General features: G+C 38.7%; 1 protein-coding gene across 2 annotated transcripts in view; it reads right to left on the bottom strand.

Annotated features, from left to right (window-relative positions):
- LOC126262885 (murinoglobulin-1-like) overlaps positions 1–20,815 on the bottom strand; it is a 292,408-nt gene that overhangs the window by 54,467 nt on the left and 217,126 nt on the right. For both annotated transcript variants that reach the window (XM_049959761.1, XM_049959762.1), the window contains 4 exons: positions 16,904–17,052; positions 13,283–13,495; positions 12,854–13,088; positions 759–931 (listed from right to left, as the gene is read on the bottom strand). In XM_049959761.1, coding sequence (XP_049815718.1) covers positions 759–931; positions 12,854–13,088; positions 13,283–13,495; positions 16,904–17,052 — 770 coding nt within the window. The remainder of the gene's footprint in view (positions 1–758; positions 932–12,853; positions 13,089–13,282; positions 13,496–16,903; positions 17,053–20,815) is intronic.

Here is a 20,815-nt window from a genome sequence, read left to right as displayed (position 1 = left end):
ATATTTTAAAAGCTATGGATCATGTATGAATAAAAGGAAAATTTATGAGAAATTCACAGAAATCAAAGAAACACAATTTTGGAGATGTTAGGACACTCAGCTTAAGTTTACTTGAAGTTGGTAACATTTATCTGGATGCTGTGGTCTTTTTGAACACCTTGCAATATTACATGATGCATCTTCATCAAATTCCCCATACAACACTCTGATGAACTCGAAATGGAATTTTCTAACTGGCATTTCAGTTCCAATTGGTTCTTTTGTAGCTCACATTTCATCTAGAACACTTCACAATGATCATCACGAAAACCAGATGGTGGACTGACTGTACTAACTAAAAACTAAAGGTGTATTCTACCCTGTAGTCTACATCTTCTCTCTATAGTAGTTATCAGTAAGTGTAGTGCTTAGATTGAGGGCATTTGAGGAGTGAACCATTAGCTACAAATGGGCTAATGTGTTAGAGGCTGGATGCTAAACTTTTGACCACAACAACTTAACATGTTTAACTCCAGTGAAAAGGCTAACACCTTTAGTTGCAATGTTATTATGACAGGAGATGCGCTACTATCTAAAAAATGCTGAATTACTTAAAAATAAAAATATTGTAGAAAATACACACAAGAAAATGGAGTGTCAGTGTAATATTTGCAATATTTCAACATGTTCCTACAGTCAAGTCAATTAAAAAGATGTGTAATTTATTTACTCTCTTGGAAATAAAAATGTTACTTGTAACACTGTTCATAAATACTTACTTTAGATATAGTCATTTCTGGATGATAATAATCATAGAGTTTCACATTGGCTGGAGAGGGGTTTTCTATTTCCATTTCTTGCATTACCATAAAACTAATACACTGTCTTTTGTTGGAAACCTCTTCAAAGTAAAAATTCACTTTATTTATTTCTTCTTCCCACCTCTTCAATGCTGGAAAAATATGATAAATAAGGAAGCTGGAAACAAATACTGTAAGTATTAACACCATTAAAAATACAGAAAATGTATGGTTAAAATAGCTGTAATGTACAAATAAACACAGAAAGATGGAACTATCCACTTGTTTTTGTACATTACTGATAGCTATATTTTTTTTCTTTCAGTTGATCATGTTTTGTAGAGAACTCATGTGCAAAATGAAGAAAACTGCAACAGTTGTTGAATTAATTATTCATTGTTTACAACTAGTTTTAGAGGATTATAATTTCATCTACTGGTTGTAAACAATAAAATATTATTAGTATTATATATTGTGGTGTTTTACATTTTGTGAAAATGGACATGTACAGTTGAAGTTGTCCTACAAAAAGAAATCATGTATGACAATTACACAAAACAGTTAATTTCTTGTTCAGTACTTATCTAATCAGTATTAATTGTTCAAGATATAATTTCTCAATCACTAACCATAATACTGTAGTTAAATTACTTGGAAAGAATATGCAAAACGATATTTAAGATGTTTCAAGAACACATGGAGATGGAATTTGCTGTGAAATAATAGATTGTTCTGACTAAAATGATATACCTTAGTAAAAAGCTCTCATACCTCTCTTCCTAGTAAATATATGCTTTTTTCCTACAACTTAATGTTTTTAAAGTTATTAGTAATTAAAGTTTTTGTTTTCCAGAATGTTCCATTCTTAACTGTTGATTATTTCCAAAATTCAGTCCCATAGTTTTGTAACCCTGACATTTCTAATCACAAAAATGCTCACTTTTACCAGGAAAATTTGTTAGTTGACTAATTATTTGTACTAGAAAATTTCATTTTTTTAGCCAGCTTTGACAGGTTCTTTGAATCTCCTTCGGAGTGTACATAATATTCACAACACAGCTCTTACAGTTTTGTCAATATTCCAAATATCCAACAATTAGTTAAACAGACTTGCACCTTTGCTCATCATACTTTCCTTTCCACTGACATTGACCCCTTTCAGGTTAATATCAATAACACAATTACAGGTTTTGAAGTTTTATTAATAAGCAAATCTATATCAAAAATATTATGAAAAGTATAGATTGCTACTCACCATAAAGACGCGGACAGGAACAATAAAAAGCCTGTTATTCATTTAGCTTTTGGCCAGTCTTTTTGTTGTGCCTGCCTGCAACTCAGTGTATCTTTACAGTGAGTAGCAATCTATACTTTTCATAATGTTGTTGATTTTTCTACTTGGACAATGTTTTAAGCACATCTATAAATAACTGTGCTGGATGATGCTTTAGTCAGTCCATGTTAAGCAGCCCACATGTTAATATCTTACAACTGCTAGCAATCAAAATATACTACTAATTAGTTGGGCAGTCAGAGTCTAATCGCAGTGACATAAAATTAGGTTAAAGGTATCAGATGTTATGTGAACATAATGTAACTATGAACCATATATGTGTAAGTAGTATCTACACCGAAGACCCAAAGAAACTGGTACACCTGCCTAATATCATGCAGGGCCCCGCGAGCACGCAGTAGTGCTGCAACACAGTGTGACATGGACTTAACTAATGACTGAAGTAGTGCTGTAGGGAACTGTTACCATGAATCCTGCAGGGCTGTCCATAAATCCGTAAGGGTACGAGGGGGGTGGAGATCTCTTCTGAACAGCATGTTGCAAGGCATCCCAGATATGCTCAATAATGTTCATATCTGGGGAGTTCAGTGGCCATCATAAGTGTTTAAACTCATAAGTGTGTTCCTGGAGCCACTCTGTAGCAATTCTGTATGTGTGGGGTGCCGTATTGTCCTGGTGGAATTTCCCAAGTCCATCAAAATGCACAATGGACATTAATGGATGCAGGTGATCAGATGGGATGCTTACTTACACATCACATGTCAAGAGTCATATCTAGACACAACAGGGGTCTCATATCACTCCAACTGCACATGCCAAGCACCATTACAGAGCCTCCACCAGCTTGAACAATACCCTGCTGACATGCATGGTACATGGATTCATGTGGTTGTCTCCATACCCGTACAGGTCCATCCAGTGCAATACAATTTGAAACAAGACTTGTCTGAACAGTCATCAACAGTCCAATGCCAGTGTTAATGGACCCAGGTAAGGCGTAAAGCTTTGTGTTGTGGAGTCATCGACGGTGCACAAGCAGGCCTTCAGCTCCGAAAGCCCAGATCAATTATGTTTCGGTGAATGGCTCAGCACTGAAATCTGTAGCAGCTAGTGGAAGGGTTATATTTTTGTCATGTTGAATGATTCTCTTCAGTCATCACTGGTCCCATTTTTGCAGGATCTTTTTCCGGCCACAGCAATGTCAGAGATTTGATGTTTTACTGGATTCCTGGTATTCATGGTACACTTGTGATATGGTCATTAGGGAAAACCCCGGCTTCATCACTATCTTGGAGATGCTGTGTTCCATTGCGAGTGCACCAACTATAACAGCCACGTTCAGGCTCACTTAAATCTTGATAATCTGCCATTGTAGCAGCAGTAACTGATCTAACAACTACACCAGCCAACTGTTGTCCCATATTGGCATTGCCAACCGCAGCACCGCATTCTGCCTGTTTACATATCTCTGTATTTGAATATGCATGCCTATGCCAGTTTCTTTGGAGCTTCAGTGTATATGCACCACATCCATGTAACTATGATATAATCTGCCACAAATGAAATCTGAAATTGTTTGTTGATGCATGTAGATTCATGATCTGGTACAAATATTGAGACTCCTGACTGTTAAATACCTTACCATTATAAAGTCAGGACTTTTTTCTCTAAATTTGAAGAAATTGAAAGAGCTTTTTGTGCTGCAGTTGTAATGTTTTGGGATATTTGTAAACATCCCATCACACCATTGGAAAGCCGCCAACAAGAGATGCTTGTAGGTAAATTGAATAAGGATAAATGTAGTAGGAAAGGGAAACTTTGTGTTTTCCTTTCTTGTATGTAGTGAATGTGGAGCAGTGGTGGAGCCGACGAGAAGGGGACCTGTAAAAATGGTATTAAAACCACTAGTCGTCTGTGAGTGATTTGTGCCATAGTGCAAGAAGTGCCTGAATCTGAGAGCCATGGAGTAAATGACATACCAACAAGGGTGTAATTAACAATTGGAGAGTGGTAGTTGTTTTTCTGGTTTTTCTTTCAGGTCCTACGGTATGCATGTACAGACATTTTAATGTACTCAAGAGAGTGGTATTACTGTAGCAATTGTTAGCTGTGTTGTTAAAAGTAATAGTGCAAATGTTGGGCAAAATATACCACTCCAGAATGATATTTTCACTCTGCAGTGGAGTGTGTGCTGATATGAAACTTCCTGGCAGATTAAAACTGTGTGCCGGACCAAGACTCGAACTCGGGACCTTTGCCTTTCGCAGGCAACTGCTCTACCATCTGAGCTACCCAAGCTTGACTCACGCTCTGTCCTCACAGCTTTACTTCCACCAGTACTTCGTCTCCAACCTTCCAAACTTCACAGAAGCACTCCTGCAAATCTTGCAGAACTAGCACCCCTGGAAGAAAGGATACTGCGGAAACATGGCTTAGCCACAGCCTGGGGGATATTTCCAGAATGAGATTTTCACTGTGCAGCAGAGTGTGTGCTGATATGAAACTTTGTGGCAGATTAAAACTGTGTGCCGGACCGAGACTCGAACTCGGGACATTTGCCTATCGCGAGCAAATTCTCTACCAACTGAGCTACCCAAGCACGACTCACGCCCTGTCCTCACAGCTTTACTTCCACCAGTACCTCATCTCCCACTTTCCAATCTTCACAGAAGCTCTCCTGCAAACCTTGCAGAACTAGCACCCCTGGAAGAAAGGATACTGCGGAGACATGGCTTAGCCACAGCCTGGGGGATGTTTCCAGAATGAGATTTTCACTCTGCAGTGGAGTGTGAGCTGATATGAAACTTCCTGGCAGATTAAAACTGTGTGCCAGACTGAGACTCTAACTCGAGGACCTTTACCTTTTGCGGGCAAGTGCTCTACCATCTGAGCTACCCAAGCATGACTCATGCCCCGTCCTCACAGCAAAGGTACCGAGTTCGAGTCTCGGTCCGGCACACAGTTTTAATCTACCAGGAAGTTTCTTATCAGTGAAACACTCTGCTGCAGAGTGAAAATCTCATTCTGGAAACATCCCCCAGGCTGTGGCTAAGCCATGTCTCCACATTATCCTTTCTTCCAGGGGTGCTATTTCTGTAAGGTTCACAGGAGAGCTTATGTGAAGTTTGGAAAGTAGGAGATGAAGTACTGGTGGAAGTAAAGCTGTGAGGACGGGGCGTGAGTCGTGCTTGGGTAGCTCAGATGGTAGAGCACTTGCTAGTGAAAGGCAAAGGTCCCAAGTTCGAGTCTCGAACCAGCAGACAATTTTAATCTGCCAGGAAGTTTCAAAATATACCAATGTTTGTGAGAAGTGTGGCTATTTGTTTAGTAGCACAGTAGAGAGAACTTGCAGAAGCATTTCAGGAATCTTCACTGTGGGTGGATCGACAGGGAAGTGGCACAGAAGGATCAGGACCACCAAAAAATTACTCTGAGAAGAGAGGATAAAGGTAATACTACATTCACCTGATGGTGTATTGGAGTCAGCAAAATATTGCCCTGTTATATTGACCAGGATGCAACTTCCCACTAGTACCAATATAAGACCCACCACAAATCTTAAAAAGTAAACAACAGCGGGAAAAGAAGGAAAAATACACCCCACAGTGTAGTGTATGTTCCTTAACAAATGTCAGTTCGACCTATAAATAGCAGGACCATGATACAAAACACTGGTGTGATATGAGATCAAAAAAAGCAGATAACCAGATCAAGAAGTTACAGCTTTCCACATAGAAGATGGTATAAATTTTAATTATATGGTTGTTAAACAAAGAAGAATGCACAAAGTACAATTTGTTGCAAGACTGGTGGATGAAAGCACTATGAGGAATAGTTGCATCAAACAGTTTTCCAGTACTATAATTTTACTACATGATCACAATATAGAGGACTGGTGAAGGGTATATGTAGAATGTGGCAATGAAAACAAAGATGTGAGATGCTTTGTCAACAATAAAACACTGGGTTTGTATGTGGGAGAGTGGTCATGTAAATCACTATCTGTCCATCAAGAAGTAGAATTTCCCTGTTTCCCTACATCACTTAAAGCAAATGCTGCAATGGTTTCCTTGAAAGGGCATAGCCACTTCCCTTTATGATCCTTCCTCAATCTGAGCTTTGCTCCACTTATTTTGTACCTACCTTCCTTCCTAGTCAAAAATACCATTTTCGAAGAGTGCTCCTATGTTCCAGATAGATCATTTACATAGATCAAAAACAAGTGTGAATCAAGCACTGGACCATGTGGGAAAGATTTTCTACATTTCTTCACTTTGAAGTTATTTTTATTCCTGCTGTATCATTTGTTAATGTGGCCCTCTTTTTCCTACTGTTACCACATGATACCATCACTCAAGGGAATGCCATTAACAACTATAGCATTTAGTTTCTCTAGTAGAATTTTATGACCTACACAGTCAAAGGGCTTGGCAAGATTACAGAAAACGCCAACAGGGTAACTTATCTTACTTACCTCTACCATTGCTGAGTTTGTGATATCACGAATTACTTTCTCCGTAGAAACGCCATTTTATAAAATTTATAGAAAAGAAGGGAGATGGAGGTATGTCTATAACTACAGATTATTTGCATAGCTCCATTTTTACAAATGGGTATTACTACTGTGTTCTTCAGCCTTTCGAAACATCCATCTTCCCTCACAGAATTGTTACAAGCGTAACTCCAGACGGGGCACTACCAAGTCAGCAAAATATTTTAGTGCTTTGGTTGTACAATAGTAATTATTGTATTTTAATGACTTAATGAGTTTTTTATCTCTGTATAATATTATTTGTCAAATCTGATGTCTGGTGGTGAATTATGTAATTCTTTTCAAGTATGTCTAATGCATCAGCTGTCAGTGGTCTTTATTGTGTCCCACTGTGTCCAGCTACATTTAGGAAGAATTCATTGGCTGTAGAAGCTAATGATTTGAATTTATTATCAGCTCCCTCGTTAGTAGTGTCCTCAGGGAATTTGTCTTATCAAGTTTATTCTTTTTATGTCAAATAATACTCCAAATTGTATTAAGTTTGTTACTTAAAATTTTAAATATTCCCTGAACAATAAATGATTTTGTCTTTTCAACATCACAGGAAAGGTTTTTGGGACACTGCTTGGAATACTCCTTTAATTATTGGTTACAGCTAGCTGTCAGGATAAAATGAAGTTCTCTCTTCCTGATACAAGATATTCTGATTCCAGATGTGAGCCATCCTTTTCCTCAGTTTCCACTGTAATTATTTCCAACTCTTTGTGAAGGAAAACTGCATTTATGGTACTGCAGGGATATTATTAGGAAAGAAATAAATTTCTCATCTACTCTGTGACCTAGGAAACTTTCTTCCCTTCGTTCACAATGTTACTTATCACTGAACAGTGTAATAAGCCAGCCTGTTGATTTAGATGTAGATGCATTTATGATTATGTGTAATGTGGTGTAACACAGGAATCTACAGAATATCATGTTGCACTTTTATCCTCTTAGGCCAATGAAAAGATGATCCTGGAAACTGAAAACATAGTTAATGTAATTTTTAAGTGTGGAGCATCCCACTACGTGCATTTTCGATTCCATATGTGCAGATCAAGTGCAAAAGCCACCAGCTCCAGAAATCGACAAAGCACAATGGAAATTGCACATCTCCACTGCTGGGGAAGCTTGCTTGTGCTTTGGCACCATGGCCTGAAGGTGCCTTGGAAGTCTCAGAAAAAATGGTGGGCTGGCACGAAAGTAAAAGACCAAACAGTTGAAGATCATAGTTGAGAACAGTCATTCTGTCTCTTCACTATCGAATGCCAAAACATAACATACACACATCATGACCTATTGTGAGCCAAAAATTATGATTGATCCGGATCACCCACCATTATAAAAGAAATTTTACAGTGGAAATGCTGCTGTTACAATACAGAAGAGTTAACACCAATCTCATTATATCATAACAGTAGCTTAAATAGATCAGGATTCTCTTTCAGCACTCAGCCCAACTGCAGTGCAGAAGAAGCGGCACAGCTTGGTTTAGTGGCACTGCATAGCAGACCCACTATAGCAGTTAGTCTCAAGAAAGGCAACCAAAATTTATTTGGAAGATAAAGCTGACACACATGTATGCAGGTGACAGATCGATTATGGAGAGTATCACAGCATAGCCAATTACAAGGTTACACGCCTGCTTTTTGGAGCATCTTTATTGCTTCCATATGACTCACCTGGTCAGATAAACCATTTGCTATAGGCATCACATCTACTTCATGAAATACAGTTGTATTTAGAAATAAATTATCAACTGCTGTTGTACTACATTCCTGTATTTTCACTGGAAATTTTACTGTGGAGATCAATCCAACTGGACACCAGCTACTCTATGTACACTTAATCAGAGCCATCTGAGATAAAATCAATATTAAAATCTCCACACATTTACCAGTTACTTCTACTGTGTTTATTATTTCCCTCTCTAATTGCACAGTGAAGATTAAAACATTTGCTATTGGGGACCTGAACACCGCCAGAATCAGTGCATTGTGTGGTCTGGGGCTTTATTCTAATCTTTGTGTTTGTAACCATCCCTCTTACCTAATAATACATTCACAGTAATGATGTACCAACTTTTATCTCTACGTGTGTATCTTTTCAGTTTCTGTGGCTTCCTATGATTTTCTCTTCTGTGGAACACACCTGTAGAAATCCCTTTAGATTTTCCAGTTTTGTTTGGTGACACAGCATGCTCATAACATGATTTTATGTTATAGTGGAAAAGTCCACATTTATTATGATTTTTGCCATCTGTAGAGCCAAAGCTGCCATTTTTTTGTTTCTACAATCAGTGTTTCAATTGTCTATAGTTATTCAGCAGGTCTGTTTTTCAGGAGAATCCCCTCTTTAATTTATAAATGTTGGAAGAATTAGCTGTCAGGTTACTAAACATTTTTAACAAAAGATTGCATTTCATGTTTGTGATTTAGCTGGCATTCAAGCACAGATTGGGATTGGGTCGAGTTTTGTTTGCTAAAAAATGTAAAGTCAATAAACATTTTAGTAAAATATGGTAATATAATTAGTTATTTTTAATTCACTGCCTCCCTTGTCTAGTGATTAGCAATGCTCACTACTAACATGGAGGTCCTAGGTTTGATTCTGGTGACCACCTCATTTATTTTTCAATTCTGGAAATGTCTGGACATGGGTGCACTAAGTTTCATGAGAGCAAGAGAAAATCTGATTGATAAAATAAGCACCAAAACTGGCACACACAATGAAGAGTGGAGAAAAACAGAAAGGCTTGCATCAAGATAGTGACCACTTGACTACATATTCTACATTGATGAAAACCTTGTAACTGCTCTTTATAAAATATTAACTGCTTTTTTTACTAGAATACAACAGTACTTAGCTTTGTTGTTCTTAAGACACATATTATCAATATCTGACATTTAACTGCTGTAAATACATGTATTCTGACACTTATGCAACTGCTAAAATACTGGAACTAATCTTATAATTAACTATTACTTCCACAGCAGCAGTTTAATGACTAAAATATCAAACTCTGCTGTGCTTGTAATTTTCAATTTTCCTTTCAACATTGGTCCTGCCAAATATAGTTTCAATTTAGTCAGACCATTCTACTACTCTTCCCCTAGAACTACTCTATTCTATTTCTACTTCATTTCAAGGAACAATTCAAATTTGTTTTCCTGAAAATATTAATGTGGCCTAGTAGTCCCTCAATTTTCACTTCCAGTCCTTTAACCCATGAATATTCAAAATTTCTAGAATAGTAGGAGTGGCATAAATCTCTGTCGCCTTCATCTCTGTCTCTGTCTACAATTCACTTGCCAGCTTCAAAGATTTCACTAATTATTTTTTCCCTAAACCCCAATCTGGCATAACCAGATTGACTCATCTACTATAACATCAATATGTAACCATGAACTAGTAACAGCAAGGACTGAGGTAAAGGTAAGGGAAGACAGGTATGAAATTCTAAGACTGAAGAAAAACACTATTAATCTCATAAAATTTGAAAACAAAGGAAACTTCCACAAAGTCCTCAAGTTAAAATTTCAAGATTCAGCAGAAGAAGGTCTGGCAAAAACAATTTTTCAAGTGTACAAGAAGTTGGTAGCTCAAATAAGAGTAATGGTCCATTTAGAAAGTTTTGTGATAAAACTAGAAATTTCCTCAAATTGAGAGGGAAAGTTAAAATTCAATCTGATGATATGTATGAGGCCAAACTAAGATCTACTTTAGAGAACAACACAAGTTTAAATCAAGCTGAACATAAGTTCGTGACTGACCAGAAGTAGGTTATTACAATAGATGAAGACAATGGTAGACTGACTGATAAGAAAGGAATTTATCTTTACATACTTTGTTGGCAAGCCAAATATGCTATTGATAACTTGAGAAAGGGCATTGCCCCTAATTATGATGCATTGTCTGTTCATATTTTGAAGTATTCTGCTGAGGATATTTTCAAGCACTTGTTAAAAATCTTTACTTCCATCTGCTGACTGTGCATTAATTGCAGCCTCATGGAAGAGAGCAATGATAAAAGTGCCCCACAACCCCAAGAAAGAAACATTAACAACATGAATACTATTGTCCTATAAGCCACATCCATACTTTGTACAGAGTTTTTACAAGAATGCTGTTAAATCATATCAGTCCCATCCTTGACACAGCTCAACCTACTGAGCACGCTGGATTTTGCAGCATCTTCAACATGCTAGATCATATTTTTATTCTCTGGGAAGTGATAAGCAGAGCAAACAAATACTAGATGCCTCTGTGCACTGTTTTTTATGGACTCTCTTTTTCTTTTTACTAGCCCACCAATTGTGAATGGTTTTTTCTGTTGGTGGAGGGCTGAAATGCCACTTAGCGGCTCTGTTTCCATGTTCTTCTGCATATGCTATTACTTTCAGTTTATAGCCCGCATCATATGTGTTCACTGACACTATAGACTTCAATGGTGCATCATAGGCTAGATAGTGCTCTGTATTTCTGATGGCAAGTGCGAGGGAAACAATGTTAGAGAGCTTGTGAATCCCAGCAACTCATGTTTGTTGCATTGGTGTACTGCTGCTGCGAGTTGTGTCCAGTGTTGCCATACAGAAATAGGTTTCCAACAGCATCAAATATTTGGCCATGTTTAAGACTGGCAGTAATTTTACATCAGACACTAGACATTTTTATTTTAAGTTCAAATATAAGATGCATCTTGATTTTGGATGCAATTTTTCAAAGAAAAAAGTGCATCTCATAGTCCATAAAATATGGTAAAGATTTCATAGCTTTTGAAAAGGCCTTTGTTTCAGTTAACCATTGTGCTGTCATGCAAGTCTTAGCTACGCAAAGGGTGGAGATGACCTATGTTAAAATTCTGTACCACACATACAAAACTTCTACAGCTTTTTTTAGTGTCAGGGAATCAACATGGCTGTTTTCAGTTTACATAGATGTGAAACAAGATGATCCCATCTCTTGTAAGGTGTTCTCTGCCATCCTGGAACTGTCAATATCAAAATTTATATGAGAAGAAAAAGGAATTAGAATCTGTGGGAAGAGACTTTACTACCTGATATTTGCAGATGATATTGTACTATTGGCAAATGACTGAATAACTACAGACATTGGTGTCGGATCTCACCTCAGAATGTCAGGTATCTTTTCATTGAAAGTACCACCAAACAATAGAAAAGTTTTGTCTAATAAATAAATCACTGCCAAAAGACTTACAACTCAAAAACACACTGCTGGACATTATCATAGAATATATGTATCTTGGGAATCTTGCAAATATGATGGGAGACATAAGATCGGATGCATTTTGATGCCTCAAGCTAGGGTGACAAACATTTGGAAGACATTCAACCAGATCAAACCTAGCAGTAAAACTAGGGGGGAAAACTGGTTTTCAAATGGTTCATCCTCCCACATTTGACTAATGAATGTGATTCCTAGACACTTCGAGAACTTACAAGCAGAAGCGTAGAACAGCACAGCAAGGCATGGAGAAGTCTACACTGGGATTTACAGTGAAAGAAGAAAAAAGATAGAAGACACCACATCAATTACCAATGTCAAGGACCTCCTGAAGAATGAAAAAGGCAGTGCTGGAATGGAGTCCAAGGGAAACAGAGACTCTGTGAGGAAGATCACCAGACTGACGTGAAAAAAGAGCTATGGAAGATGACTGGAGTAAACTGGCTTGTGGAAGAAGTAGTTACAGACATACCTGAGATTTGTACTTGGAGAGGCAACATTGTTGAATGACAGAAATGGCTCATGATGATGATGTCTCTTCTGAATATTTAGGTTAAATTTTAATTTTACAGGCTTCGCTATTTCACTTTGCAATGTTCACAAATGTGAGAATTTAGTGATGTGTTTAATATCAAATTCTACAACTCTACTTTCACTTAACTGAGAAATTATATTAATATTAAAAGAACCTGCTATATTAGGCCTATGCCTTGATTAAAATCACAGTTTCACTGAAAGTACCAACTACTGAAAAATGCTAAAGCACATAAATGGTTTCTGTTTGATGCTCATTCTTGTATGGTCATCTTTTACAGAGTTACAACTATACTGAAACTAACTTAGAAATTACTGTAATATTTTCATACCCCATTTTTATTTATGATATTCAAGTTAATGTTTTACATATGGAGAATTATATCAATCTGTAATCAAAATAATTGCTTTATGAGATCAGTGTGACTACGAGCTAAACTTAATATGATAATTTAATTTTGTCACACATACTTGTAGTTTTCTCATTTGATAATCTTTGTAGTGAGGCTCTATTTGGAGCATATCCTGTGACCATGGAAACTTCCACAACTGCCATATTCGATGTCTGATGTGTCAATTTGTATCGAAGACATACTTCAAGTCTTTGTACTGTACACAAGTCTACAGATGCAACAGGTCCTGTTTCCACATCAAGCTCAAATACATCACTGCCAGATGGTGTTTTCACATTGTACTGCAGTGAGGCCTGTAAAAGTTGTGGCACAGCAGCAATGTAAGGTAGTAAAGTAACAAGTATCTCAAATGCACAGAAGTATATACCTTCCATTTTATCTGTAATTTACTATGACATATTCAATTTCCTCAATATGAAATTATTCAAAGAAGACTATATCCCAAACTTCAAATGAAGTTGTAGATACAGCTTATCTATGTTGTTACCTGCACTAATGCACACCCATGACCATATGCTTCAATAACAACTCCTGTTGGCAGGACTGGTATGTATTGCTGTTTCTGTAACATTCGGTCCTGTTTGCTGATATGAAATCTATGATCCATTTCAGTTGCCATCACTCTTAGTGTAACATCTGTAGCACTTGCTGGCATTGACATAGCAAATTTTGCAAGAGCTTCCAGTGCAACAATTGTATCCTGAAACATAATTATTTTAACACAACACAGGGTAGATAAAAATCTCATATCATATAAAAATAAGCAAAATCTTTCATTCAGTGTTTTGGATAAATGTGCGGGAATGAGTCAAAAACATAAGAAGAGAGTAGTAACATTTCTTAGCTGAAAAATGATTTTGGGAAAGAGATAATAAAGCTGTATACAGTGAACAACGAGGGAAATTTATATACTGTATAGTGAGAATAACACAAGGATACAGAAAGCTGAGAGGGTGTTTGTAAAATACATAACTCAAAATAACTGAAGAGTGTTCATAAAATTTAGTAGCTGAAGTTATGAGATATGATGAATTTGTCAGACATAAGAAGTTTCAGGAATATTGCATATGCCAAAGTAACGAAAATTATGTCAGAACACTTTTTTGTCCAACTAAAATATAAAAAGTATACATGACACAGCAATGCCAGATAAAAATCAGAAGAACATTGAAGACACCACTTATTTAAAAGAGAACTAAAAGTGAATTAATAACCAACAATTAATGTAGTATTGACAACTAGCTGATTTATTTTCACTAAGTTAGGAGCATTGTCTCTGTTTTCATTTACAGACACATGCATTTAAGGCACTCCTGTAAGTATATCAGCAGAATGAACATTTAGTGGCTGTCATTCATATCATGTCTCCAAAAAAACTGTTCACACAAGAGATTCGTCTCGTTTGTTCTTTTTCCAGCAATATTCCATTGTTGAACTTCCACAATAACGATTAGTCCATGGGTCAGTTTGATGGAATTAAAGTCACTCTTAATGTGATTGTATGTTGGAAATTGTTTACAATTACAAGTCTTCAAGAGTAATAATGTGAGTGGTGCTGTGCCACTAGCATTCTCTGTCCATGTGTGGTTTTTCACAATTCTGGTCACACACAGGGACTGTACTAATACTTTACACAGGAACTTATGTCCAGAAATAGATCATTTCCACATAACAGTAAAAGCAAAATACACCCACATTTTTACATGACTATCATCCACCTTTGCCTTTCAATAAAAAAAAGTATAATATGACAACTCAAGCTAGCTGATGAACCTTCAGATCCCTATTCCATATCCTCAGTCTGCCCACAAAGATGAAACATCAGCACAGATTTTCCAAAATTCAAGCTAGCAACAAAAGACTGAGGAATGAACATTCATAATGTTCACCCATGCTCTTAAGTATATTTAGTAATAGATAGCCAGTGAAAACACTTCTTTTCCTGCATCAGCAGGATCATAAGTGCACCAAGTACTTAAAATATAGTGGAGATGCTGAGTCACATACGGGATCAACAAAAATACAAGTAAGCTTTCAGCCAAAAGGCCTTTGAAAACATGTGAACACACATACCCACAAATGCAACTAGCAACATATAACCACTGTCTCTGTTTGCCAAAGCCAGAGGCAGTGGTCATGTGGTGTGAGTTGCTTTTGCCTGTGTGTGTGTGTGTGTGTGTGTGTGTGTGTGTGTGTGTGTGTGTGTGTGAATTTTCTAATTCAGAGGAAGGCCTTTTGGCCAAATGCTTAGCAACCTTTTTGTTGTGACTGTCTGTGAGTCGTCATCTCCACAACATGGTGAGTAGTAATCTATGCTTCTCATAATGTTGTCATTATACAATCCTGTACTTTCCACTGTTTGATTTTGCCAAATATTTAAAAAATTGTTTCCCATTGAGGTATTACACCATGCTGTTCTAACACTACCGCCCCCCCCCCCCCCCCCTCGCCATGGGACAAGGGCATCGTCAGCTCATCCAAGGGGCAAGAGCACGAACAGGCATCGCCAACTCACCCACTGAGCAGGCACAAGTGGGGTAGGCTACGCCTACCAGGTGATCCAGCTGCACCATATTCACACCTTATTCTGTCAGTATGTGTATGCAAGATGTTTGCCCAAACCTGACCACAGGTACTTGGTTGAGTCATACAAATGCATAGGCTACAGCCCAGCTTACTGACTGGCCATGCCGGGCCCACCTTTGTCCACAGGCATCAGCAGCCACTCAAGCTGGATTCACATGCATTCTGCTACTGGATAGTCCTTGGTTAAAGGAAAAACTTCCTCAGTACTTTGACTAAGTAATTTCTGTAGCAGCTGTGCAACATACTTTCCTGCAGACTTAGAAAGGCACTCGTGCTTACATTTAGTGTATGGCTAAGTTATACAGCTGCAGCATAAAATGCAATTTTGTAAGTTCAAATCACCATCACTGATTTGCTAATTGGAGACACAGTCATTCAATGTGCTCCTGTTGAAGCAGTGCAATGAGAGGCACTAATGCTGCCAAATCCACAGCAGGATGAAGTAGGAGCAAACACTCAGACCACTGAAGCTACTTCTAAAACAGAGTGTGAAATATCTAGCTCATGAAAACTGCTCACATTCAGTCTCTGTGACAGAAGAAAATCTCACCACATCTGTCTCAGCAGATCTCACATTTCTAATAATGAGAAAATCACATACTTCTGTAGCAGATATATGAGTACAGAAGGATAAGTAAGACTGCCAGAACACAGGCAAACAGTAGCCTCACCACCAGTTCACAGATTTGTTAACATCAGTTCATGATAAAAAAACAAAAGAGGGTGTTATTCTCTTGTGGTCAGAGACTGCCAACCGCTCGGTAGTTATTTCTGAAGCAGTGCAAGAACAAATATTCCAAGTGCTGTATCACAGACATTGAGTATAGTCTAAATCTAGCATCTGATATGTCACTACTATTACTAGTCAGTAACAAACAGTGTCCAATGCACTCAGCACACCAAGGGGTCCCACTGCTTCAACTGCAACATTTCTAATCTTACACCCCTTTGGACCTAATTCACAATGATTACACATGACTGTTCCTAGGCTCAGTACAGTTAGTTTTTGTGAAAGTGTATTCATATTTTCCACATTTAGTCCCCATATGATGATGTTTGGTTTGTGGGGCGCTCAACTACAAGGTCATCAGCGTCTGTACAAAGACCCATGTTTTACACAGTTCCAGTTTTTGTTACACAGTCCAATCAAGCCACTGTCATGAATGATGATGGTGATGATGATGATGAGGAGGAGGAGGAGGGGGAGGAAGAGGAGAAGGAGGAGGAGGATGAAATGATGAGGACAACACATACACCCAGTCCCCGGGCCGAGAAAATCCCCAACCCCGGCTGGGAATCAAACCCAGGACCCCTTGATCCAAAAGCAGCAATGCTAGCCACTAGACCATAAACTGTGGACTAATCCCCATATCCTCCACATCTTCAGTTGTATCACACCTAATAACTGTATTCTGGTACTACTGTAGTAAGGTAGCCATTTGAACAACTTATATCAATTTTTTGCATCTGACATTAAAGCAAACAAATTAAGTCACATAAAAATACAACATACAGAACTAACCTGTGTAGATATAAAACCTCCATTTATATTTCTATGTAGCGACAGCCACCTTATGGCTTTAAGGGCATTTATGTAGTTATCTTCTCCACCAATCTTGAGCAAAGATAATACAGCATATGATGTTATCTCAACACTTAGTGCTGAACTGCCTGTTTTAACAAAGAATCTTGATTACAGACAAAAATCAAACAATGGAAAATCCAGGATGGAATGTAACAATATTATGAAAAGGCTTATTATTTTGTCTATCTGCAACTCAGCATCTCCACTATATGGTGAGTGGCAACTTTCCTTCTCATAATACTGATTACAGTCAAATTATTTGTAGGCAGTAAACAAAGCTCATCAATACAAACGCACCTTCAACATCATTTGAATGAACAATTTCAACTTGGTTAAGAGCAGCATATTCTTCAATGATTCTTTGTATGTCTAATACAATATATGCATATATTTTCTGAACTTATTTAAGATTAATAATTCATTTTTGTGTGGAATTAAAGAGTTTCCTGCTGATTCATCTAGGAGAAGGGGGAAATCTTAACCTATAAATATGTGGAATGACTAACCATACTCATATCATGAAATTTTAATACAGGCACCAAAGACCTTGCTCTTGTGCACCCACACCGACATGATCATTGTCATCATCATCATTAAAGCACCAGTTTTTTACATCATCCATACATAACTTCTTGTGATCATATCATAAGAGAGAACCAAATAGGATGTGTTTCAAGACATGACATACTCCAATACAGAGATGTACTTGTAATAAACTGATCCTGAAGGCTAAATTAAAAAAATAAAATAAAACTATCCTAAATGACAGGCTTATGTTATTCATAAAGAGATCTGCTATACCTTATTGACACTTGTCACCATACAAATATAGCACCAAAGCCACTATTTAGAAAATGAGTAGCTTCTTTTATAATTATACTACCGACCTGCTGTTTATCTCCAGGTCTTCAAACTTAGTAATTATATGAGTCATTATTGTTGGAAGAAAACAGTTGTTATATACTACATGGGTGGAGGCTTCTCCAAAACAAACATTGTTTCATGCAGGTATAACAGCGCATACCAACCTCCGAACTTGAATATCCAAGAAATTTAAAGATATGGCTAATAAGTTGAGATGTTAATTTATTTTGAACCTTGCCTCACCATCATTCTCCAAATCCCTCAACATGCTAACTAATCTTACATCCACAGAAAGAACCCCTGTCCACCATCTAAAAACTGATCCCAACCTTATAATCCTAGCTGTGGACAAGGCTCCACCACTGTTGTTTTGAACCGTAAGGATTACCTAGTGGAAGTACTCCACCAGCTGTCAGATACTTCCATCTACAAACCCTGCACAGTGACCACATTCCCGAAGTCCAACAGAATCTCCAGTCACTATTCACATTCTTAGGCCCACCCCAGAACCTCTCCCTGGAGTCCATCTCTCTACTCACCCCTACCACTCCCCGCACTCCTACCCTCTACATGCTTCCTAAAGTCCATAAATCTAACCACCCAGGACACCTCATTGTGGCCTGTTACAGTGCCCCCACTGAGGGAATCTCTGCTCTCATAGACCAACACCTTCAAACCTATCACCTGGAACTTACCCTCCTGTATAAAAGATACCAACCATTTCCTCCACCAACTTTACCACATGGAGCCCTGCTTGTCACTATCGACGCCACCTCCTTGTACACTAACATTCCTAATTCCCATGGCCTCACCACTATTGAACACTACCTTTCCCAAGGCCTGATGGATTCCAAACCAACAACCTCCTTCATAGTCACCGTGACCAACTATATCCTCATCCACAATTACTTCTCCTTCGAAGGCATTACCTATGAACAAATCCGGGGTACGGCTATGGGCACCCGCATGGCACCATCCTATGTCAACCTATTCTTGAACCATCTAGAGGAATCCTTCCTAAAATTCCAGAATCCTAAACCCCGCATCTGGTTCAGATTCATAGATGACAACTTTGCTATCTGGATCGAAGGTGAGGACACCCTATCCACATTTCTCCAGGACCTCAACTTCTCCCCCATTTGCTTCACCTGGTCCTACTCAAACCCTCAAGCCACCTTCCTAGATGTTGACGTCCACCTCAAAGATGGCTACATCAGTACCTCCATCGATATCAAAACCGCTAACCACCAGCAATATCTCCACTTCGACATCTGCCACCCATCCCATACTGAGAATTCCCTTCCATACAGCCTAGCAACCAATGGTCATAGCATCTGCAGTGATGAGCAGTCCCTCTCAAAATATGCCAAAGGTCCCACTGAAGCCTTCACCTCCCAACCTTGGACAAAAACAAATCTCCCATACCTTGAGTCTTCAGGTTTTCGCGGCGCAATGACTGCTCCATTAAGTTTCGGGAATGCAGCCGCATGTATTCTGCTTCTTCTTCTAATATTTCGGCTGTATACCTTTCAGCCATCTTCAGAGGGATGTCTTCCATTTTTGGATGTCTTGGTTCGGCGCAAAGAAGATGGCACTTTGGGTCATGCAGTATATCGGAAACCGACCCATACGGACTTATATTTACATGCAAATAGCTGTCACCATCCTTCGCAGACGAGTAGTGTTCTAAGAACTTTGGTACACCGAGCACACGTCATATCTGATGAAAGTAGTTTAAAAGATGAACTTTTACATCTGAAGAGAGTTTTTGAGGACAACGGGTATTCTCCACAACAGATACGTAAGGCACTACAAATAAAACCTAAGGTGTCCATAAGGAATGCAGAAGATGAGGAAACATTTAAATCCATGGCTTTCCTGCCGTATGTGGGAAGCCTTTCATCCAAAATAGGACGGATCCTCACTAAACATAAAGTAAAAGTGATTTTTCGTCCACCGGCGAAGACGGCTGCACTCCTGGGTTCCGTTAAAGATGACTTACTACTCCGCAAGCCTGGAGTTTACAAGATACCATGTGAATGTGGCCTTTCATACATCGGACAAACGAATCGTACAGTCCAAGAGAGGTGTACGGAACATCGCAGGTACACTCGGCTCTTACAACCCAGTAAATCGGCTGTGGCAGAGCATTGTATTGATTCTGGTCACTCTATGGTATATGAAAATGTCGAAATTCTGGCTTCTGTTTCATCTTTCTGGGACTCCGTAGTAAAAGAGGCCATTGAAATCCGCTTGACAAAGAATTTAATTAATAGAGACAGCGGTTTCACATTAGATAAATCATGGAATCCGGCACTTTCAATATTGAACTTACAAAGACGTCGCTACAGTTCAGCTCCCAGTAATATATCGACCTCCCAGCATGGATCGAATGCGCAGTCACAGACGTAACTCATGCATATTGTACGTCTTTGCCGCCAATCAACATCACTGGCGCCTTGTTTATCTGTGGCCACATGCGCAGTGGCGCGGTCCGCGAGTTTAAAAGGATGGAGCGAGCGCTGGAGCGTCAGTCGTACGGCTCTCTCTGAAGATGGCTGAAAGGTATACAGCCGAAATATTAGAAGAAGAAGCAGAATACATGCGGCTGCATTCCCGAAACTTAATGGAGCTCCCATACCTTATCCTTCCAGTCTCATACCACCCCCAAAAGTCCCACCATCTGGCCACAGAGGAGCATTCCCCTCATAACTCAGGACCACCCAGGACAGGAGCAACTAAATTACATTCTCCACCAGGGTTACAATTGCCTCTTGTTGTGCCCTGAAATGAGAAACGTCCTGCTCACTGTCCTTCCCAGCACTCCCACAGTGATATTCCGCAGTCCACCAGCTCTACACAATATACTCGTCCATCCTTACACAACCCCTGCTCCCAGTACTTTACTTCATGGGTCACACCCCTGTAGTAGACCTAGATGCAAGACCTGTCACATACATCCTCCCACCACCACCGACTCCAGTC

Source organism: Schistocerca nitens, chromosome 6 (assembly GCF_023898315.1).
Source record: "Schistocerca nitens isolate TAMUIC-IGC-003100 chromosome 6, iqSchNite1.1, whole genome shotgun sequence".
Lineage (NCBI taxonomy): Eukaryota > Metazoa > Arthropoda > Insecta > Orthoptera > Acrididae > Schistocerca > Schistocerca nitens.
Note: the sequence above shows the minus strand (reverse complement) of the source record. Positions and strands in the feature narration are given on the sequence as shown.